Raw genomic sequence first — 25,312 nt, forward strand, 5'->3', positions numbered from 1 at the left:
ATTCCACTCCACAAGCGGTCGATTTATCAAAAACAGGATAGATTAGATTATCAGTTGCATGTTATAACCTGTCTTTAAAATATTATCGATCATTAAGAAGGAATTCGTGCTTTTTTTCTCATTCTTTAAAAACGAGGTCCAAACTTATTAAAAGCTGTTAAATTAAGTTTATATTTCCAGTCCAGTAAAGATTATATGAACAGCATACCATTAATATAAATTTAAAAAGCTGATAATACAAACAGCACGATCTCAAGCGAAGCTGATTTTATATTAACCTTAATCGTGTTTATGTTTGTGGTTAGAGATTACTGATTAGTGATTAATTTATACCTACACTATAATAACAATTATTTTTTTGTAATCGATGTATTAACATGTATTAATTGATTATTGAATTGATAATCGATTTCTAAAACGATCCAACTGGTAAATTGATATATTGGTTCAAAACCTTCCCCATTCCAATTCCATCGATTAATCAACATTTGACAATCATTCACGTTTGATAATGAATTAGACGGTTTAGATTATCAAAGAGTTACGTCTTTTACTCAATTTACCAGTGAGATGTGATTTTCAATATTTATTACTCAACAAAATGGTACAGATTAAATCTCTGCACGGTACGTTAGATAGCGTCGATTTTTCAATGAAATATTATCGATTATCAAAATAGTGTCAATGTTTTGTTCTACTCGTTTGATATAATCCAATAATATCGAATGATTTAACATGTGAAAAACATTTACTTTTGATAATCGACTTCTAAATCGAGACGTATGACACTGTAGATTATCAGAACCGGAATCAAAAGTATTTTCTTTCACTAGGTTTACAAACACGAAGATATAAAATAATCGATCGTCCAAAATGAACAAAATTCTCGCTATACGTATATCAAAACCGACTTGTATCCCAATACAAGTGCCCCGGTTTATCAACTTTTAACGGCGACTTACGAAATGATCCAGTATTAAATCCGGAATAGAGTTAGAATAATTCAATCTCTGGTTTTAATGGAAGTGCTTTTAACCATATGCTAAATCAGAAGAATCAGAATCATATTGTGGTATCAGAGGTTACCGGTTATCAAAAAGTTGTCTTTTACTCAACTGAGATGGAAAGTGAATTTAGTTGGCAAAATCTAGTTTTCAAAAACGATAGTTTGCTGTAAGTTGCTGATAATCGATCAATGCGGAATTTTTTACTTCTGGAAACTTCAGAACATGTTATCAACTAGTTAGTCACAGTATGCATATGTATCTAAACGGAAATACATAAACTCTTGTCACTTTTAAACATATTCGATTAAAAAAAAAATTTAATGATTTGTTTCAACCACAGTTCGTAGTGGTTTTTTGATAAAACTTTGTAGTTATGACAATTTCAACATTTGGCAAGTCGTTAAATCATTCGAGACGATAAATTAAGTGTCTAAAAGCTTGAAACCAATATGCACGTCTGCATTCTCTGCAACGGAATATAATTAATTAGAGACCGTTCCACTAATGCAACTGACATGTATTCACTTTCGATACTAAATATTGATAGTGGTGCTTTTGAATTATGGCTAACGAACTGTGGGCGATGTATTGATTCCATACGTTTGAAAAACGGTGTATAATGTCAATTTTGACGGATTTTTCAAAAATTAAGAAACCGTGTAGAATATATCGTTTAAATGATTTGTGATATTATATAGCATATTGCTAAATAAGATCGCTAGTCCACTCGCATCTGGGCTTCGACCTTGAAGGTACAGAAAATGCATGTTTAATGCAACAGCGTCGTTAGTTCTTCTGACGAAAATAATAGACGAAATATCAACATTCACCAACCTGAAAAGTGATTTCACAACCGAATTTTACAACGAGCAGGTATTTAATAGCCATATTAAATCAATAAATGCGTTGGCAATGTCAATGTCATTATAGAAATCGCGTTTTTTGCTCGTCCACATCTAATCTAGGAAAAAGGTTTTCTGTGAAATTTCGTTTCAGGTCTGCCGATCCTTTCCGACAATTTAAGGACCTCCCGTCCACCGTCAAACAAGGTTCGCTTTAGCAATATTTGTCGAATGAATTATGCCTAATAACACTCCAAAGCCGAAAACAAACGCATGGCAGTTGCGTCATTCTTCAATGTCTTTGTTATTAATGTTGACAAAAGTGAGCATCCTGGGGAGTCCTGATGTGTATACGACCGAAACTTATAGCGCAATAGTGGAATATCAGTCAAGGTTGCCTACTTTCTCTCCGCGGCCAGTGCCCCGACTGATACTTTTAATCACGAATTATCATAATGATAATAAATAATAAAACTTGGACGGCGCACTCCGAAATACCTCGCTCGACCCGAAGAGAAATGGGAAACAACGAATAGAAAAGCGGGAGCGTTAAAAGTGAACTTCGGCCATTAACTGAAAGTGAAAAAATCTTGAACGGATCGCCGCGTAAATAAAAATAACTTTCGAATGATGATTAAGAACAATAATAAAAAATATCGCCAAGCGACGCCAAATACGCTGTTGCGTTGAAAGGGAAATTAGAAACTTTCTTCGCGGAGTTTTCCATCGCGCGACGGCTGATAGGAATAAAGTTATTTCGAGCAGTGGAGTGGGAAAGCGAAATTCTAAATACCTCAACTTCTTAAATACAACCGATTTGATACGTACAATGTAACACTAATAACAACTATATTGTCACCTGAACTTTGAGAAATTGAGAATTAACCCTTCAATCCACTTTCCCTCTCGCCATCTGCAAGACATAACTTTTTGATAATCTAATTCTACTCCGGTTTTGATAATGATCGTGCGTTACCGTTAACCGAACGATTATCAATCGTTCGAATATTGATAAGTCAGCGCATGGTTTTGAATATCATATTGTTTTGATAATCGATTAGATAATACGGACAGATAGAAGCTATCTAACATTTTTGATAAATTGATAGCTAGAAATCGATAGAATAGAATGATAGAAATCGATCAATTACGAACACTGAATTCGTAGACCGTTCTAGTTCACGTTGTTACCTATCCACAAACACGATTAAGGTTAACTTAAATATCAGCTTCAAAATCGTGATGTTTGTCTCAACAGGTCCACATTTTTTAAAACATGTATTTAATCATTTTTAAGATGACTTCATCGATTTTTTAAGGAGGGATAACTAGTCCAAGTTGTGTCCGTGTTCACTTATCACTAGATTAACACACATATTAGTGTGGATGAACAGGCAATTTCAGGTTATCGTTTCCCATCGACGCGATAATCTCAAGTACAGCTATGATTTCACTCCACTCAATCATTCCACTAATTTCCGAAATAACCTAACAAAACCACCAACAGACACACACACGGAAACGTCAACTTGAAACTCAACACTCGTCAAATTGACCCTATTACAAAATACAAAGGTATTTAATATAACGCGGATCAATAAAACGGCGTCAAGTGGATACTCGATCCTCGGTGTTTTGTTGAATTTTTCCGTAAAGCAGCGGATTATTTCGAGGAATTTCGTGTTAAAATTGAACTTCTTGAAGCCAGTAGCGAGAGTCTACATCATGCGGCTCGAAATGCTTCGAGTATCGTAATTATGAAACTTATCAACACTCTTGAAAATTAAAACACACAGTGAGTGCATTTACTGATTAGATTTTCGATTTGATAAGTTGTCGTTTTAGATATATATCTCTCTCTCTCTTTCTCGCAAACATGGTGCATAGCTTTTTGAAAATGTTTCACACTCGCGAGGTTCCAATCTTCCGGTGTTTGAAATTCGTTATCACACTTCAGAACGATAATTAAAATTCAAGTATAAATTTTGTATTGTAGTGTGTATTCCTTGTTGCTGAATCATAATTGATTTTAAATTTAGAGGACATTCTGTACCTACTTCCTAATTGGGAAACATGTTGTTGCAAAAGTTTGTTTAGCGCATCTAAATAAATAGATTCGGACAAAAGTAACATGTTTCTAAGGCCGTCGATTTTCCGCATATATAATATAATCAGACTGGGAGAAGAACGCACTTCATGACAGCAACAAAACTGTAAATTGTTTCTGAGGAGATCCTAACCTCACTTTCGGCGAATGACCCAAGCACTCACAATACACATTACAGGAATGGATTTTTGTATGGATTATCGAACAACTTGTTATTTAAGAGCTTATATAACAACTTCAGATGACATGAAATGAGGGCAAACGACACGACAAGCAACACGGAAATAATAAACAATTAAATACGTTCTGCGGTACCTGTCAATTAATTTGCTTATAAAATAATATAATAAGTTTATTATAGAAGAGCGTCGATGTGTTTCTTTTCTAGGAGCAATCTTATCCTCAACCACGAGCTAAAAAAACACAGTAATCTGATAAATCGTACCATATTTCAGTACCTAACTGACATGTGTAGCTACTTATCACCGAGCTACAGATAAATCTTCGATCTGACTTTGTAATGCCACTACTTACATTAAGAAGATAACGAGTAGCTTCATTACTCGAAATACAAATGTTTTTATTTTGTCTTTTTTGACAAGGTGTTAACCCGACAAGTTGAAGTCTTAATACAATTGTTTTTGTTTCACGTACCACATTTAAGTACCAACAAGCTCATGTTTGATATATAAAAATAACATACAGATCTGTGGTATATTTAAAGCCGCAATTATGTCATTATAGTAGTCTTACGACCCGATGACAAACAACATGTTGTATAGTGGCGCCTTTAAAAACGACAATTAACGAATGGTTTTTGTTACGGAGCCAGAACGCGACGTGCGATAAATTTGAAGCACAAGTTTTAACTAAACATCTTAATACAAAATTTTTCCGACTATCGATCGTACGGTACTTTTCACAAAACACAGACGCTCCTGTTAAGTAATATCAATATTACTACACACAGTTGCGTAATTGTAAATATTATTACAATATGCAACCGCACCGATTAAAATTCCACTTAACTCCCTGTCCGCCGGACGCCTGTTATCGGCAAGAACGACAAAATAACGAGCTAAATTCATTACCTAGACGACTGATTGGATTGGATTAACGTTGTTAGTCATCTCATCGTTTCTTTGATTAAACGTCCGAGCGGACGACGCGCCCACTTGTAGAAATTACACAATAAGTGGAAATATCGTGAAAATGGATTTGTGATAGCCAATAAATAACAATATTGCATTTTGGGGTCAAAGGCCAATTTAGTAACGCAATCCACAAGGTTACATTGAAATTTCTGAACAATTCCAAACCCGCGCTCTTTTAATTAGTCTACACGAAATCTTAATATAGTCCGCCGAATTCCGCGCGGATCGGTTAAGTCAGGTCAAGATTGGGAGCACGCATGCGCATACCTCCGTGCGTGCCGACGCTGCTGAATAACAATGAGCCGCTTTAGCATTCCGATTCCGTAGCGACAAATAGGATGTAACACTGTTAATAATGGCTCGCGGATGCCGGAATTCGGATGCATTGCGAAAGTGTTTCACTTAATTCACGCGATGAATCAATACGAAAAGCGATTCCCGGTACGCAAACGAGAATCGAGCTCTTCGGAAAAAATAGAACTGTTCTGACTGGAGCCTATTTTTACTGAGAAAAACGGTTCCGTGAAAACTATGACGGCAAATAAATCCTTCCGACGAATATAAATACAAAAACACGATCATGTAAATAAAACTTTGTGCATGCATGGATTTTTCAGAATCGGTATGAAAAACGGGGTAATTGAGGTGGTGAAAGCAACTTCACACGTTTTTTTCGTTTTAATTTTTTATTTTCGCAAGAACCAACGAATTTGAGATGACGTCACGAGTTTGTTAAAGGGGATTACACGTTAATAAGCTTTTTGGTGAAAAAAACAACCGTAATACCGCATTTTCGTGTTCTGGGAGATGCCAAACGTCAAAAAATTAAGATATTCGTCAAAATAATCCTCTTATTAGGGTACTTTCCGCAGCTATCGCTCCGAAAGTAAAAACACAGCTTACGAGAAGAGTAGAAACTTGCTGGGAATAATGGACTAAATGGATACTGTATAATCTCTTGCGGAAAAGCCCTAATGGCAGGCAAACAATTTAAATTCAATTAATCGCCTTGTTCTAAGTTCATCATTATACAAGCATACTGCATTTACTCTTCGGGTGTGTTGTTTTTCTCTACCGCTCCATCAAACATCTTCCCTCGTTACTAAATCCCACTGTCAACAATCTTGGTATAAAATCCCAGCTCCCAATTCTGTTTCCGAGTTTGCACATTTACCAACCAAGCGTTTCTATTTTTTCAAAAATCAATAATTACTTTCACGCAAATTTACATCAACGACAGTTATACTATTGTTATATTGTTCTAAAGCACGTTTCACATTTATTACGCAAAAGTTAAGCACCAAGTATTTACAACACAATGTATAATAGTGTCGTTGCTGATTAATTCGTGCTTGTCTGCATTGTGTTGCTCAATTCAAACTTTAAAAATTGTACACTGTTTCGAAAAATTAAAAATGACCATATGTGGGGTTTTTAGAACCGCTACGATTGTTTTGGTAATAAGAGAACTTCTGTAACAAGCAGGCAAAACATCCGCCCTGATTTGAATTGTTCGCAAACTCTACCCAACAATCTCTCTATCAATTTAATTAATTCTGAAATTTGTTCAAGAGTTTAACGACTTTATCGTATTCAAGATTTCTTACTCGTGGCGGCAAATAAGTAAAAATTATACTCTGTAACCGAACAACTGCTTAGTTTCCCATTACTTTGCGTTCTTGCGAATTTACTTCACATAAATATTTAATCGGTGGTTTACCGTCGCGGTTTCCCACAAAACAACAACTGACATAATTGATTCTATGTATGCGACACATCTCTCCTAAAATAAACAATGAATTCCGTCTCATTCCTCTTTTGATTCCTAGTATTTCAATCATTCACCGTCACCAACAGACAGACGGACGGAAACGACAGACCGACACTTTCGTACAAATAATTAATTATTTTTGAAAATACGAAAAAGCGCTTAACTAAAATGAAGTTTTCTGCATTAAAACCACTTATGCGGTAAATTATTCCCAACAACTAGGTTAACAACCACAAAAAGTGTATATACTGAACGTTTCAATTCGAACTGTCGGAGTGTAAATTCATTAAAAGTGAAAATTTTTCTTTACATGTGATTACGGCTAAATTGGTTGCAGTGACCTACAAAAATTAATAGTAACAACAAAAGCTATGAAATTAAATAACTGAATAAAAATACAGTGAAAGCATCGAGTGAGAACGCGAGAAACTACGTTAAACAGGTAATTAAAGCGGTGCGTTTAAAAACTATCGGACGATTAATTCAAAAAAACTAAAATGCTAAAATGATAAGATACCAAAGTCGTAAAAAAATAACAAACAATATTATCGGTCGTTCAAAATATTAATTCCAAGTGCAAACAGGACATACTTGTATATATTAAAACACAAGACTTCGAACAACTGACGCACGTTTAAAAAAAAACTTACTGTGTGATAGCGGCGAATTTCAAAGATAACCTTTGTTGATTATTTCATATTTTTTGTAATTTTTTCAAACTAGCGCGGACATACACCGGCCACTCACTGCACGGACTGAAGTCAGCGTATTGTCACCGACTTTTCAGTCTCACCAGGTTTTCCCCGAACTAATCAACACAGATTCAAATGCAGCGAATGTAAGCGTACTTAGAAGTCGTAAAAGCAAGAGGGTTTCCCCAATTATTGAATTTCTTTCTCGCACAAGTGAATGATGTCACGTTTATTTAACAATAAATCGCACGGAGACAAAGTCGAATGGATTTGCCAAGACAGCCATTGTTGTGCTCTATTATCTTAGTCGGACGAAAGGGTCTGCGTCCCAAAAATTGACGTCTCGACGCTGTTAATCCAATTAATTCCCGTCGTTTTTATCGCCCTTATGCAGAACGTGATGGCAAATCCAAACTCTTATCAGGACTCACCCCATTTTCATTAGGACAGCGTTTGATCTTTCACTCTTTGTTTTACAGTTCGATAGAGAGTAGGCCGTGCCAATATCAAATAACGTTTCAAAAACTTATTATTACACACTAATAAAATTTTACAACCGAAAAGTAAAAATGTATCCCTTGAGCTCGCAAACTTGGTTTCGTTGAGACATTTTTTTAATCATGTTCCGGCTTTTTTTAATTTGCTATTTACGTAATTAATGACATAAGGAACATGAAATAAAAATGAAGGATGACATACAATTAAAGTGAAAGAGCCCACCACTGCCATCAATCGGTATAGAATACCTTTCCAACGTTTATGTAGTTGAAGGTCGCTTCAACTCCGACCATTGTGCCTGTGGTCAGCAGATTTTGTAATTACAAGTAATTAATTTAAATTACTGACACACAAAAAAATATATTTGTAAACATATTAAGAAAAAGCGGTGTTTGTAGGTTATTGTTGGTAACATTTTCGAATTTAAATGTCAAAAATTGTGATCATTTTTAACTAACCGTGAGTGGTGAGACACCCTGTATGATTTTTAAAATATGGACTACACCTACTATCGTGAACTTAACTACTTATCAAATCATATCGCGTGACTTTCAAATTTTCAATATATCATATCTACAATCGTAATACAATGTCAGACACATAAACAATAAATCCGAAATAAAAACACAAATACTAGGAACGTTTAAAATAAAAGTCGCAATAAAAAATTGCTTCAAGAATTTTCATTTCTTGTAACATACGCGACGGAATATCATTGACGAAAAGAGAAAAAGAAACAGGTCGGAGACGTTACCCCTGCGGAACTCCACACAATCTCAGATTTGACTATTAATTAATAGGATTACGATTTCTTTGGCGTAATAAATAATGATCAAGTTATCTCACCAACTCATCGAAATATTTATATCGCGATGACTTTCAAATTTTCACTATATCATATCTAGAATGACAATGTCAGACACACAAGCAATAAATTCGAAATGTGAAGATAGAAAACGACAAATTTAAGTTTCAGAACGAGTTGAAAAATGAAAAAATACTATTTTGAAAATTTAAATCAGCACAAACGTTTAAAAAAATTGTGTGTTTGCTTCAGAAATTTTCATTCCTTGTAACATTTCACATTTTTTTAAGTTAAAAATTTCAAAAAACAAAAAATCAAAATTATAGTTACTCATATAATACAATTGACTATAATTTTTCATTTCTTGTAATATATACTAATTTTTAGCAGAAAAATTTTTGTTTTTTCGGTTAAAAATATATTTTTTAAAATTTCGGTGTATTGGATTTTTTTCACACAACGAATTCAATGAGAGTTGGACGTTGAGACCGGTTTAGTTGAAAATTGTAACTAAATCGAAAGATCCACCCCGTCTGCGGCGGAATATCATTGACGAAAAGAGAAAAATGAACAGGTTCGAGACTTTACCCCTGAGGAACTCCATAAAATCACAGATTGACTAAATTGTCTCACCAATTAATAATAATAAACTGGCTGGTGTTTTTTTGGATAATTGAAATTTAGGGGTGGCGAAAGCATTGTTAACGACCCGGGTTAAGTTTATCGTTAACAAACTTGAACGAATATTGTTTTAGCGCAGACATTAATTGGCAATCGGGATGCTGGTAGCTATTTAAAGAATTTATGTGGTTTACTATTCTATTAGAGAGAATGAATGGTAGATATGCACAGACACGTGCAGTTGAGATGAGTTCACGTTTAGTATCCACATAATGTACAAAATTCAACTATAAAACATAAAAATTCGCTCTTCACACGGTTCATCAAACCCATTTCAGATCACTTTTACCAAATTGTTAATGAACCCAAAAAAAGCGCGCACGAGAGTGAAATTAATTCAAGCGTTTTCTCTCTGTTTTTCCGTGATGTAATCAAATGAAAAAAAAAATAAATAAATAAAACTGTGTGACTTACTAAATTCTAGAAAAAAATTACCTGGAACTTACAGTATACGAAGCACTATTTCCAAGAGAGCACGAGTTTTCACCGATGCGATGGTGAGAGTGGCGGCACTAACACATCTGAGAAGTTGAGGACTGACTGATACCCAAGTTCTCTCTTTCACAAAGCATGCTTTGGTAAAGGACCTCGTTTGGTTGTTCGGCTTTATTCGGAAATGCAAGTTTCAGGATGAACAAGTCCTTCAGGACACGTGTACAGCATGTATCAAAATTAAAACGAAATTAATGCTAACTGAAGTGGTCGCAGTGTGAGATTTCTCGGCGAGAGGCGATGTCGCGGAGGGAATTAATCCGCGCGACGAAAATCCGAGGATGAACGTTTTATTTATTTAGCTTTGGTTGCAAAAAGTGGTGTCATCGGAAAAACTCAGCCTACACGGGCTCGAAAAACTGTTTACTAATCATGCGCTCGCGTCGTTCGAGTATGTGGTGAAAATGCGAGCTAGTGAAATTTTTAATAAGGATCATTTGCAAACGCAAACCGCACACTGATGTTTTTTCGCGCTTTTGTGTAGTGTCGCCGATTGCGTTGGCCAAATTTTCAACACGTCACGCATACCCGCAGCACCGGCAAAAACTGGCGCAAATTTCGACGCGTTTCGCCAACATTATTGCATCTTGGCGGGAAAAAATTGACAGGTTTTCGGCGCCGCGGGTGTGCGTAACGTGTTGCTCGAGTAAAGATAGAGAAAGACTTGAACTTGTTGATATCAGTAATCAAAGGTAATTTTCAAGGAGCTTTTTGACATTATTTAAAACTGTCAAATTAATTAATCACAGCAATAACAACTTTTCCAACGTTGGTCAAGACCTTCGAGAATAATTTATAGGGTTTTTAATGTGCTCAAATTATGGCCAAATTTGTTTCCATGTCACTATTTTCATAAATCTAAACTCTTACAAGCCATAAAATTACACTTTCGTACTTGCTATTACTTAGCTTAGAACAATTTACAAAAAAAAACTTTGTTTAAAACGACAAAACGCCAAAATTAAAAATCAAAATTTTGGTAGGATGTGTAATTATAGTTTGCCCAGTTCTAATTCGGTTTTATAATAGTAACCCATTTTGTAAACCATTATATAGTATAATGGTAACGGCACGGTTAAATCCTTATTTATGACTGTCCCATCACCGGCACTGGTAATCTATTGTTAAGAAAGTTAACTTTTACACACCGTAAAACCGAATTAGAACTGGGGAAACTATAACATTATACAGGATGAGTTACTCAGAGCGCTCTCGTTGATATTTCATTGATTGTTATACCCGAGCGAAGCTAAGAAAGTATTCCAATAAGGTCCATTTGGCGAATGGCTGCTATAATCTTTTTCGCCATTTCATGACCCCTAGAATACAAAAAAATAGGTCTCCCATTTCTGTCTATCTGTGTATCTACTGTCTGCGTCAAAATTTATTACACAGATCGTCTCCGAAACTACTCGGCCGATTGTGGTCAAATTTTAGACGACAGTTACAAACAATTTGACGATTTATAAAATAACATAATCCTGTAATTGTGATTTATGATTCCGCCTTAAGTTTTTACCCTATGTATTAAAATTTTTGCAAAAAATAAAAAATCTATAACAACGTTCAGAACTCCTCCATGGCTCAGATGATTCGGCGCGTGCTAATAACGTGAAGGTCGTGAGTAGCAAGTTCGATCCCCATAGGGTACATTTTTGTTTCTCATACTGTAACTGGTATTATCTTTATATTTTTTCAAATTGTAGTAGTTACCATAAAATAAATAAAATTTCGCAAATCAATTTTCTTTTTACTAACTTTTCCAAGAAGATGGATTTGTTGGACTATTATGTACCTCAGGAACGAGGGAAGTTCTGCCTAAATAAACTTACCGTTAACTAAAATTTGTCTAATCATCAGCCCCAACAGTTTGATGACGCCAGTTTAACATTTTGCATAGTAAATACCATTTAAATTTTACGAAATATCATACTCCTGTACTTGTTATTTATGAATCCGCTTTGATTTTTTAGCACTTTACAAGAAAACTATATCTGGCGTACGCACGGTTAAGTGGTTAAGCGTTCTAACAGCGTGGATTCGAATTCCATCCTCGTCGACATTTTTTTTCTCACAATTGCCACATTTTCTCGACGTTTCGTGACCCCCCGTTTCCGTCTCTCTGTGTGTCTGTACCCATTTTTATTTTACACGTGGGTAGGTAGGCGGGGCTAGTGCCTGCTAAGATAAGGCTGATTTTGGCCAACGATATACCCTCTAAGAAAAGAAAGGGTGGGTGGGCGGGGCCAGTAACTGTAAGGATAAGACTGATTTTGGCAAATGGGATCCGTCTAAGAAAATAGAGGGCGGGTGGGCGGGGCTAGTACCTGCTAACATCAGTTCTATTTTAGCAACTACTAGCCCCGCCCACCCACCCTCTCTCTCCTTAGAGGATATGTTATTTGCCAAAATCGATCTTACTTTAGCAGGTACTAAACCCACCCACCCGCCTTCTTTCTTAGAGGGATATCATTAGCCAAAATCAGTTTTACCTTAACAGCTAGTAGCTAGGATAAGACTGATTTTGGCAAATGACATCATACCCTCTAAGAAAAGAAAGGGTGGGTGGGCGGGGCCAGTACCCTGCTAGGATAAGACTGATTTTGGGCAAATGGGATCTCTCTAAGAAAATAGCGGGCGAATGGGTACTTGTTAATCTAAGATCGATTTAGGCAAATGACATACCCTCTAAGAGACGGCGGGTGGGCGGGGCTAGTACCTGCTAAAATCAGTTTTATCTCAGTAGCCACTAGCCCCGCCCACACACCCTCTCTATTTTAGAGGGTATGTCATTTGCCAAAATCGATCTTACTTTAGCAGGTACTAACCCCACCCACCCGCCCTCTTTTTTCTCAGAGAGCTCTGATTAGCCAAAATCAGTCTTATCTTGGCAGCTACTAGCTAGGATAAGACTGATTTTGGCCAATGACATAAGAAAAGAGAGGGTGGGTGGGCGGGGCTAGTACCTGGTAAGATAAGACTGATTTTGGCAAATAACATACCCTCAAAGAAAGAGAGGGTGGGTGGGCGGGGCTAGTATCTGCTAGGACAAGACTGATTTTGGCAAATGGGTTCCCTCTGACAAAAAAGAGGGCGGGTTGGCGGTGTTAGTACTTGTTACTCTTAGATCAATTTTGGCAAATGTGATCCCTCGAAGAAAATAGAGGGCGGGTGGGCGGGGCTAGTACCTGCTAACATCGTTCTATTTTAGCAACTACTAGCCCCGCCCACCCACCCTCTCTTTCCTTAGAGGATATGTTATTTACCAAAATCGCTCTTATTTCAACAGGTACTAAACCCACCCACTCGCCTTCTTTCTTAGAGGAATATCATTAGCCAAAATCAATCTTACCTTAACAGGTACTAGCTAGGATGAGACTGATTTTGGCAAATGACATCATACCCTCTAAGAAAAGAGAGGGTGGGTGGGCGGGGCTAGTACCTGCTAGGACAAGACTGATTTTGGCACATAACATGCTCTCTAAGAAAAAGAGGGTGGGTGGGCGGGGCTAGTACCTGCTAGGATAAGACTGATTTTGGCAAATGACATACTCTCTATGAAAAGAGACGGCGGGTGGGCGGGGCTAGTACCTGCTAAAATCAGTTTTATCTTAGTAGCTTTTAGCCCCGCCCACCCACCCTCTTTTTTCTTAGAAGATATGTCATTTGCCAAAATTAGTTTTATCTTAGTAGCCACTAGCCCCGCCCACCCACCCTCTTTTTTTACGGGGTATGTCATTTGCCAAAATCGATCTTACTTTAGCAGGTACTAACCCCACCCACCCGCCCTCTTTTTTCTTAGAGAGATCTGATTAGCCAAAATCATTCTTATCTTAACAGCTACTAGCTAAGATAAGACTGATTTTGGCAAATGATATCATACCCTCTAAGAAAAGAGAGGGTGGGTGGGCGGGGCTAGTACCTGGTAGGATAAGACTGATTTTGGCAAATAACATACCCGCTAAGAAAGAGAGGGTGGGTGGGCGGGGCTAGTACCTGCTAGGACAAGACTGATTTTAGCAAATGGGTTCCCTCTGAGAAAATAGAGGGCGGGTTGGCGGTGTTTTGTTACTCTTAGATCAGTTTTGGCAAATGAAATACCGTCTAAAAAAAGAGGGCGGGTGGGTGGGGCTACTACCTGTTAAGACTGATTTTGGCAAATGACATATTCTTTAAGAAAATAGAAGGCGGGTGACTAGGGCTGTTAACAAAATTTCCAGGGGTTCCCAAAATGATACTCCATGGGTACCCAAGAGTCTCCCGAATTAAAAAAAAAAACACTGCGACACTCTTGAGTCCTGACTTTTTCAAATTCATAAAAAGTAAAACACTATAAGCTTAAAGATTTGTTCAAGTTCATCCAGCAACACCCGGTATAAAGGTTATCCGAAAACAAAAATTTTGTATAATTTTTCAAGGCGAGACTTAGTGCGCTGTACTTCAAGGGCGACAGAAGTTCTGTCGAAGTAACCTTGGACCAATTTTTTTAACTTACTGGGGTTACCATAAAATTAATAAAATTTTGGATTTGTTAGGCTGCATTTCAGGGTTCTGTCTAAATAATCTTGGATCAATTTTTTGAAAATACAAGTGTTCACAAAGAATACGGAACGCACCAATAATTTGATGACGTCAGTTCAACATTTTGCGTACACTTCTATACTTGTGATTTATGAGTCCGCCTTGATTTTTTATCACAATTACGTTACAAAAATGCTACGTCTGGATTACGCACGAAACAAGAACGCCGTGGCTGAGTGGTTAAGGCATTGAACTTGAGCTCTACCGGCGTGGATTCGAATGCTATCCCCGTCGACTTTTTTTTTTCTTACACTGTGACTGGTATTATCTACATTTTTTAACTTATAGGGGTTACCAGAAATTGAATACAATTTTTCGATAAATCTGGTTTTGTTGGACTAAATAATCTTAGATCAATTTTTTATACACGCAAAGGTTTAAAAGGAAAATTTTATGGTGAAATAGACAGAAGTATGGGTTTTGTTGTGGCATCAATAAAATTTAATATACAGAGTGTTAAAAAAATGGTCCAAGTTAAAAGTTTATTAAACTAAAAGAAAAAGTCACGATGGATTCATAAACCACAAGTGTAGGAGTTGCGATTTTACAAAATTTACATAACATTTACCAGAGAAAATTTCGAGGCGACCTCACCAAATTGTTGACAGAAACAACAAGCTTCTGAGAAAATCTATCTAATAAAATTCACACTGGTAAAATTTTAGCCTGTGTGAATTTTAGTGCAGTTCCATCAGACTGCTTGTGTGACAATTACGTAACATTAAAATATGTTACGAATACTACTGATATAACCTCAAAATTAATTATTATGGAGAAAGTACGAAGTAATAGTTAAATTAAGTTGCACTTTTCTTGTTGCATTTTCCGCAGTGTTGCCACAGAAATTCCCTAAAAACAAAATAAGGACACGGGGTAGATAAATTGTTTTTAAAGTTTTATGACTGCTACATAAAAATGACATTTGCCTATCGTCTATGGAAATTGTACTTCTCTGACGTCATTGATGTAATTGCATACACCAAACTCAAATAATTTTAACGATTTGAAAGCAAAACAAATTTATACTAGAATCGTTTTATCGTTTTAACCACCTAATTATAATAATTTATTGTGAGTGTTTATTTCGAAAAAAAAACTTCTCTGGATATCACCATACTGTTCTCATTAAAAAAATATTGCTTAACACTTCAATAATTAAGTTAAGTGTTTGCTCTTTGCAGTTTTTCTATTTTTAACTTTTTATCACTTTTTATCGGAATGGTGCATAAATGTGTATAAACTCGACTCTGCACAACTACAAAACTTTCATAAATCACGAAGCATTGTTACGGAGAAACTCGCAACAGAAAGTACAATAAAATTATTTATAAATACTGCCTCCTCAATTAAGAAAAATATAGTCTAAATTTAGTTCGTCTTTGACTCGCTACTTCTACCGCAAAAAACCGAATTCCAAACGTTCCTCGACGCTTTGATTTTCCGCTAACAAAGCCTTGCATTAATTTTTGCGAACCCGGTTTAGCGGAAAGCGAACAATAAACGCGATTTATTTGATTCTTTAAAATCAATGGTCTTTTAAACAGACCGGAGGGCATTTCTGTTTATATTGCTCTATCTATCCTCACCACAATGAAATAATTTATGAAATACGCTCCTTTTGGCGTTTTAGCAGCCATCGATTGCACGAAATAATAAAATCGTGGCTTTAATAACACAAAACGGGTAAAGTGTAGAAATACCCGCCATTTGTTACCACGGTGTCAGGTACTGAATTTACTTACATCGCGGCATTGTTCAACCGACGATAAATCCAAGATTGATTTTTCGTGGAAAAAGGATTTCCACCACTTTGAGTGACAAAATATACTTTTTTCCTGAGTTAAATCCGTCTTCTGTGACGTCATCCTTTTCACAGTACTATATGTAAATTGCGAATTCTGACCATTCCCAACAAAACTTTTTGTGCCAGTGGTTTTAACAATGACCCAATTGACCGTGTATGTTTAACATCTTACTACCTTTTTTAAAAAATCCCAAGGTCGTTTTATTTCCGCACTTAACAAGACTTCACTCGTGTTCACTGAATTAGACACAACAAGCTTTTCACAATACCTTAGTTGCATTATAAATACTAAAATTAGTTTCTTTGTTATGTTAAATGCTGGTAAATAACAACGATTACAGTTGACAAGTTCAGATAAATTGTCGGTGAATGGCAGATATATGATAAGATGATTTTACAAACACGTTAATAACAACCATTAATTAAAAAATAATTAATTAAGTAAGACGCAGAATTAAATTATATTCTAAACGAGAAATTAAAATTATTGATTACTGTACCAACGTAAGGTGCGGCAGCCTTAATGTATAGTTTCGGTTTCAAAATTCTTAAGCAGCACTCACACGTCATGCTTGAACATCGCATTTAAATTTCGATGTAAATTACACGAATTACGAACCTAATTATGCATGCACTTTCGGTAAATGAAAATGCACTGAAATAATTACTAAAATTATAAATTATACATATATTAATAATAACTTGTTTTTAAACTTAAATTTTACAGCCGACAGATAAATTAAATCGTTATTTTTTAAATTGCAAAGTAATTTAATGTGTAAATGAGCGTTTTGAAAATAAATTTCATTTATCGCTAACCTTGACATATAAATCACTAAGTAAGTACCTTCGTAAATTTAAAGTATTATGTTAAAAAAAATTGAAATAAGGTAGCGCTTTGCGGGTTATACGATATTATATAGATTATACATAAATTAGATTAAATTTTACACGTTTATTTTAGCGATTTGTGAAAAACTAATCCTATACAAACACAGTTTGATCCTTCCTCTTTCCAAGTCGTGAACTAGTTTCAAGGAACGATCTACAATAAAACGGCAATTCGTTTTTTCCGTAGGTACTGCAAACAGTTATTTTAGCATGGATTTTTATAGAGGCGCTATTTTTAGCTTGTTTCAGCGCAACAACAACCTGAGTGTTGTATAATAGGTCCAAACAAACACGATAGTTTAATAAATTTCAAAGCAAACGGGTCAGTAGTTTCAAAAGTTACATTTTCGTGTACACTAACGACAATAATTTTGTGACATTTTTTTAAAAATAAAAAATACATGTTTATTTCATCGTTTCACCTTGCATAAATTTAAAAAAATTAAAGTACGTTTTTTGCAGTTTGCGTAAACGGTAGAAAAGTAATAAGACTTGTAATTATTTTAATTATTGTTGGTTGTCTACATTATAAAAAGTTATACTATTAGCAGGAACGTCTTGTTTTTATTTCTCACCTGTCAATTATATTTAATACTAATCGTGCACACAAATTACCCGTTAGCAAAGTTCATTTTCAAACTCGCTTGAAATTTCATATAAATCGTGGAAAAGAAAAAGTGTGAAATGTTTGCAGAGATTTAATTAACTTGGGGCGTTCACTATTTATTAAATTTAAAATAAATTAGATCTGGATCTCGCGCTCGGTCGTGCTGAAGGAGCTTTAGGATGAAATCCGGTCAATAAATAAACGTTTTACGATGTTATTATTTACTATATAAAGTTTAAGTATCTTCAAGAGGCTTCAAGTGGCGGATCTTAATTTTACCAGAAGTTTAAAAATAAACTATAATCTGTGTAAATTCTGAATTGCCGCTAATAAACACCGAATACCTAATTAAACCCATACGTTGATCAAAATTTAAACCACTCGTCAAATAATTCGAAAGTTCCATATCTATACGGAATACTGATTCGCGAACGTGTTCAGATTAAACGGCGCGCTTTGTACCTAACAGGATGTTACTATTAGTTTTAGGAACTCGAGGTAATTCAGGAATAAATAAATATTTAGACGCGTTTTCAAAGGGAGTATAAATTTCGCAAAGCCATAATTAAGCTCATCGTGACTTCAGAACTAGTCAAAATTTCGCAACTCTGACGAAATGTCGCTAATTATTTTATTGTAACCTTTACTCATTACTGGTCTATTTATTACAAAATCCGACAAGGTGAACGCAAAAAAGTACAAAAAAATGCAGAACGAGTGCAACGATTTTGAATATAGCCGGCGTTCTACCGTCATTAGACCGATCCCTTGACATATAAAGACGCGCAATCACTACAATAACCTAGCGCGCTAATTAAGAGTGTCACAATGAATCGTTAAATAATTACCGTTATTAGCGAAAAGGTGCCCAGATTACCAAAACGCTTCATGACCGTGTTTCTTCGCTGAAAAAAGTGCACTAAAAATAATAATAACGATAATAATAAAGCAAGAAAACTTTCCCTATACTCAGTACTCTTTCTGGAATACACTATAACACTGAGGCACTATAGAAATGGCGTCCTTTATATTATATATAACAAGTTCGTTTAATAACTGCAATTTGTTTTTTTATACAGCGTAACCGAATATTTATATCACTAAATTACCTGCAGTTCTCAATCAAGTCTAACATAAAACGACCTCTACAATAATTAACGTGCGTTGATATGCACCAGAAACTAGTCTATACTTTTTAAAATCGTTTGTCAGGAAGTCGGAACATGTCTTCCCTGGACCCAATCAATTCAAGTTTTAACTCCTTTCTTTTCGTATTATAGAACACGTGTACGACGCGCGCCGAAATAAGATTTCGAGTTCGACACCGACACCGACACCAGTCTGAACCGAGTCTGAACACAGGTATGTAGCGCCGCGCTATAGAAAGAGAGAAATAAACTGCGTAGACGTGTTTAATTTATATAAATTGATAACGCAGAGTTAAAACTCCATCCGTGCATCCCTGGGTCGACGCACTCTTTTTTGTATTATTTTAAAGTGTTTCTGAATTTACCACGAGTTCTCTAAACTTGTAAACTCCCAGTTTGAAAAAACTTTAGTACCGCTGTGTAATTACGCACGGGGTCGGTAATAAACGTGGAAATCGAACCAGTTCCAGTTTTAAATTACGAGCCCTAACACGTTTCCGAAGCAGGTAAAACTGTGAAATTCCAGGCGTTTTTTTAAATTCGTTGATTTCGCACAACCAGCACATGTACTGAGTTTTTCACACAAATTAACATCTCGTCGTTCCGAAGCGCTGACTGACACGAAATCGATACCAATGATACACGTGAATTTAAAATTCATTTTGCCGACTGATGGGTGAACTTATCGACGGAAAATTCGTGCTCCCGTTTTTTCTCTCGAGAATCCAGGTGCAGCCAGAACTGTGCCAGATGCACGAGGTGTGGTTCTAGGAAACCGGCAAACTGTGTTTCGTCAGTGTTGCATTCGTGCTGCGATATGGGGATTTGTAGTGAGAGTTTCCGGCCTCCGGTTCGACATGGCTAAAATCATCAGCACCCTCCTGCTGTGATAGCTTGGGTTATAATGACCGTTTTGTGAAATCTGTAGCTGTCAGAGATACATAAATCAGCTAAATAATTAAATCTTCAACTGGAACTAACTCCGAACAAGATAAACACGGAGTCTGAGAGGACTTTGTGATTTACTGATTTTCTTTCAATAGAGCTTATTGTAGCTTCAAATCTTGATTGTTCAGACGTCAAAACAGTACACAGAATACTCATAGATCTGATTTTTTTACAGAAAATCGTTTTCGCAAGATTTCTCTAGAACGAAAGAACGAAAGAAAACCGGAGAATGTTCAGCAAACACCGTCCTAAAAAATATATGAAATTATATTAAAAACGAACGTTTTGCTTTATTCTGGTCGCTTAAACCCTAATCTTATGCAAGCAGCATAATCTCTTCCGTTTAAGCTAACTTTTCGGATTAATATTTACAAGAACGTTCCATCCTTGTGGATTGTAGGGAACATTCTTCGGTCCGTAAAGGCGACGAATATCAAGCAAGAACAAAGCAGAATTTATTACCGAATTGCTTTCTATTACCATCCCTGCGTTCGGTATACGTTTTTAATATCTTCACATTATTGTAAGGACGTACAGCCATTCAAAACTGACATCATATGAATAAACCATTATTCGTAGTAAACCCCGGCGGATTACTCGACGTTCCTTGAATGAATAGAGAAAAATGATTTCATGTGTCTACCCACTTTTTATTGGGGATACAAGTGTTATTAAACGCGAGATTTATTAGATGCCGGAAGCTGGACTCGACGAGAAAATGAATATGATTTTAAAAAGTTTTTGCGTAACGCGCCGAACGATCAGATTAATCTGGGCCAAGTTTTTGCCCTTTCGGAAAACAAAAATGTCAAGACGTGTATCCGCGACGCGCTTTTATTAATTATTGGTAAAATATCGCTAGAAATGTGTGCGCGATAAATCGTCTGCCCGGGTTTAATAATAGCAGGTCGAAATTTTCCATCGTTGCCCATCTAAACTAATCACAAATTTAATTTAATAAAAAAATTGGCCGAAAATTGTTTCGAATTGAGATTTTCTTTACACAATTTTGTGATGACAATTTTTTAGGGGGGAATGAGCAATACATTCAGATCAATTTTTTTTTTTTTTTTCAAAAATCTGGACGTTTCTGGTAAAAACTCAATTCGGAATCATAAACTACATGTATAGGACTATGTTATTTTATACAATTTAAAACTCATTTACTATGTACAATTTTGAAGTGACGTCATCACATTATCGGTGGGGATGATTAGACGCATTTTGGTTAGCGTTTTACAATCTACATGATATTCGTAATATAAATACAAAATTTCACAACAATCGGTCCAGTACTTTCGGAGATAATCTGTCTAATAAAAATCCGGGACGGCAGACAGACGGACAGACGGACAGACAGACGAAAACGGGAGACCTATGTTTTCGTACTCTAGGGGTCACGAAAGGTTGAGAAAACGTAAAAGTAAACGTAAATCAGACTCGATTACAATACTTCCTTTCCTTACGCTCGGGAAGTAAAAATGTAGCGACAAGACAAATATTTCTAGAAACGATTATTAACGGGTTTAATTAACTTTACACACTCTTGGTTGTGCATAATTGTCAACTAAATACGTGCGAAATCAAGCGCCGATTTAGCAGAATCCGATCGGAGAGCAAATTCCCCCAGAAATATAATTTTTTCGTGATAAAATAATATTTTATGTTTAAGTGACATTGATACAAAATCGATTTTCTATTTCCGCAGAAAGAATTTGTTCTGATAAGAAAAATGTCTTAATATTACTGTTAGCAGACGTCCGCAAAGCCAACAATTTGAAAAGTCAGCTTGAAAGTCGCCCGTTTCGTTTTTAATCTTGGCCGAGGACGGAAGGAGAATTTTAACAACGCGGTTCTTTCGAATAACCATTCGTAGAATAATTAGTCACAGCTATGACACTTCATCGCATAGAACAAACGATGGTTAAGCACAAAATAAACATTTGGGCAAATAAAGGCCGTTATTAGTAAGTCTCTGCTTTAGAAAATGAAGGTTCCTTAATTACAATTTACAAAGAATGTAAATTAGTTCGAATGAAATCCTCATTAGGCCCTTCGTTGCAGACACCCTCACCGAAATCTAAAATCAAATCTCCATAATGACGTTATCTGCACACATATTTTAAGATAATAAGTTGAATCAGGAGGATTTAACATTATCTCCACTTGTTTCCGACGGAAATAAAGCAGAACCAACCCTCCATGACGTAATTTATATAACTTCAGTTAAGATATCAAAATTGTCCGATAGACTGGTTTCCTCGTATTCTTTTCAATTACACGCATTCGCTTCAGTTTTACTGACGCCGGAAAATTGCTCATATGCACTGGATTAAATCCGAAAGCCCCAAAGCTTCAGTATTCATTCACTCCATTAAAATACTTTACAAAACCGACGATCCGACATTAAGGGCGAAATTATGAGAGGCCACGAACCCGAACCGAATATCACAACTTCCTGTCGGCTGTGAAAAATCGCAGCTCATGGGACAGGCACCCCATAAACTTCACCCGAAATTTTTCTGCATCACCTCGTCGTGTCAACTTCGCCTCAAAAAAAAAAATGAAATACACTACACCAGACGTTGTTCTCTTATAGCCGGAGAAGGTCCTTCTTCGCTTCAGAAGCCTGTGCGTTTAAACGAGAAAAAATGACCAGCGTTACGAAATTGATTTAATCACAGATGCCCCAAGCAGTTTATGTTAGATGAAGGAAATTCCGTTATTTAACAAAACATACAGAAAATTTCGAGAATTTAAACAGGCTTTCACCAAGTGGAAAAACCGATGCGTTATAGTAGAATTTATTTTTTTAATCTAAATGGATCACTCGGTGAAAGAATGACTCAATACATCTGCATTCTTATAATGAGTGTGGGCGCTTGGATCAAGAAAGTGAATTTCGTTGGTTGGGAATTCAGTGACGAAGCTTTTAAAAAAATTGGTTCGCCGGTGGCTCTGGATATTAATAATGTTGGTAGTTCCGGTTTAGACGGAAGTGATATGTGCAACTTAAATTTGCGGTTAATATATTGACGCTACTATAAAAATAGATACCAGTCGCGCGAAAAAAACTAAAATTTGTGGTTTCACGTAAATATTTTCCCACCAGTTGTAAATATAACAATTAATAAATTCTTTATCTGTGTTTGAATAGTCCCAAGGTGCAATTTATCTCTCCACCTGATGCCAATCGATTGTTCCAAATATGTCCTGAAGTGTCTACCTGTTACATGAAATATGTTTTGTAATAATCGGTTGATGCACAACACAAATTACGACAAAAGAATTGCCGCGAGTTACTTAATTTAAGTCATATTTCGACAATTGATGTTACAAATAGGAACATCGAGTTATTTTTGTTGTTACATCCTGTGTTGAAACATACTGTATTTAGTAATGTTATATTCGAAAATGAACATTAAATTTAAATGGTTTTGCATTTTTAAGAGTCTGCAAATATTTAAAACCCAACGCATATAGAAATTTCACCAGGTGCTGAGTAAGACAGATATGACAAATACCTGAAGACGTCAGATTTCTGAGGACATTGTTCATAATACGAAGTTGTGTACAGTCATAAGCGTTGTAATTATAAAGATACAATATAACATACACTTAAATATTAAAAATATGTGTGTAAAGAGATACTCAGAAGTGGCAAAAGTTACAGTTTTTTTTTATTTGTATGCAATGTGCGTAGTGTTTTAATATATGTAATATCAAGAACGATGATAACGACTCGACCACACCCTATATTTTTAATTTAAAAATTCCTCGAACGTCCAGCATAGCATACTCGTTAATTTTGCGAGAAAATTTCTTCTTGGCACTGAACTTGGTTACAATGAAGCTATCATTCGGAACGGATTTTGATACCATCAATAACCAGTCAACCATTCATTCTATTCATTCGAAATGATATGTCATCATATTTAAATTAAAGAGTGACGACCCGCATCACCACCTCAAATATAAACAAATTGCACACTAGTTAAATTTGAATTCATGTCAGTCAAACGCGAAAGTGAATCATAATAGAAAAACCTAGTGAAAAATAAGGCTACAAAGATGTTGGCTGCTAATATAATGACTTCTGGATATCGTCAAGGGTGTTTCAAAGTCTCACGTTACTGTAAATTTCTTGGTCGTACGATAAGTAGAATATTTCGTCTGCATGTAGTTTTGTAAAGTGTCGTTTCCGGGTTTATGGGTGTAAACCGGTTACCTCGCAGGTAACTAATAACCATGTTACTTAACTGTTTTACTAGGTACGCAGGTAACACGAACGCTTGTAAAACGTATTATAAAATATTAACCGCCAAAATGGTGGTACAGGCGTAACAATTATATAAAACTATGCGGAATTAGGGGTTTCATAATAGGCCCATCCTTAAACCTCGCGTTCATTATATAAAACGCACGTGTGGGCTATTGGGAAACCGAATCCTTCATTTTCCGGAATGAAAATTATTCAAAAACAACAAAAACCTATTGCATAAAAAATCGAATTCTTTTTTGTATTCTTCGCTTGTACGACATCGTAGTTTCTTACGATTTCACTTTTAATTTCATTTTCTACATGCGAAAGCTGCGCCAACGTTGGCTACTATAATTAAAATCGATTAGTTGTTCTTTTTTAAGAGAATTTCGTATTTTCCGCTCTTCGAAAAGGGCACTAAATCGCTTTAAAACCTTTAATCCCGCTACAGCTATTTTCTGAAGATAAATCTTTTAAGTAGGTCATGAAAGTGATATAACGTAATTAAAAGAAATCTTTCCTCTTACGTTTTCAGTTCAAGTTTATAATTATCAAGCTGACCTGCTACGTAATGCACTAACGGATTCGGCTACCAACCAAAAATTCCACTCGATCATTATACATGCAGTTCTTTCAGGTGCAGAACTTGTTTACATTCGGATTGCTTGAGGCTGGCACCGAAAAATAACATATCGGGAATAAAACGTACACAAAACGGTTCCATGCTTTTGTCACACGCCGTATGCGCACATTTCAATGTTTATGCTGACTTTCTGAATCTGGACTGCATGTACTACACGTCAATTATGATAAAAAAAAACACGAAAGTACCATTTACAATCGACGTTGTTACATGCGCGTCACATCAGCTTCACTACTAAAAACGCGTAATTCACGCTTTAAGGGATGCTTTCACAGTTCGAAAATCTCTTTCCGCGGCTTTGCCGCGCACTATCTCAGTCGGATTCGCCACCGGCTTCCTTTTTAGGTCTAGGTATGTGGACTGCAATTAAATTATATAAG

The 25,312-nt window shown here is 35.9% G+C and overlaps 1 protein-coding gene across 1 annotated transcript in view; it reads right to left on the reverse strand.

Annotated features, from left to right (window-relative positions):
- The window catches only part of LOC135141757 (3-hydroxy-3-methylglutaryl-coenzyme A reductase-like), a 30,378-nt gene extending 13,806 nt beyond the window's left edge, over positions 1 to 16,572 (reverse strand). The window contains exon 1 of the mRNA XM_064073159.1: positions 16,373 to 16,572. Within this exon, the coding sequence (XP_063929229.1) occupies positions 16,373 to 16,495 (123 nt within the window). The 5' untranslated portion in view covers positions 16,496 to 16,572. The remainder of the gene's footprint in view (positions 1 to 16,372) is intronic.
- Positions 16,573 to 25,312: the final 8,740 nt, after the last annotated feature.

The sequence above is a fragment of the Zophobas morio genome, unplaced genomic scaffold, assembly GCF_036711695.1.
Source record: "Zophobas morio isolate AGI-343-1 ecotype UQ-CSIRO unplaced genomic scaffold, CSIRO_AGI_Zmor_V1 ptg000044l, whole genome shotgun sequence".
NCBI lineage: Eukaryota > Metazoa > Arthropoda > Insecta > Coleoptera > Tenebrionidae > Zophobas > Zophobas morio.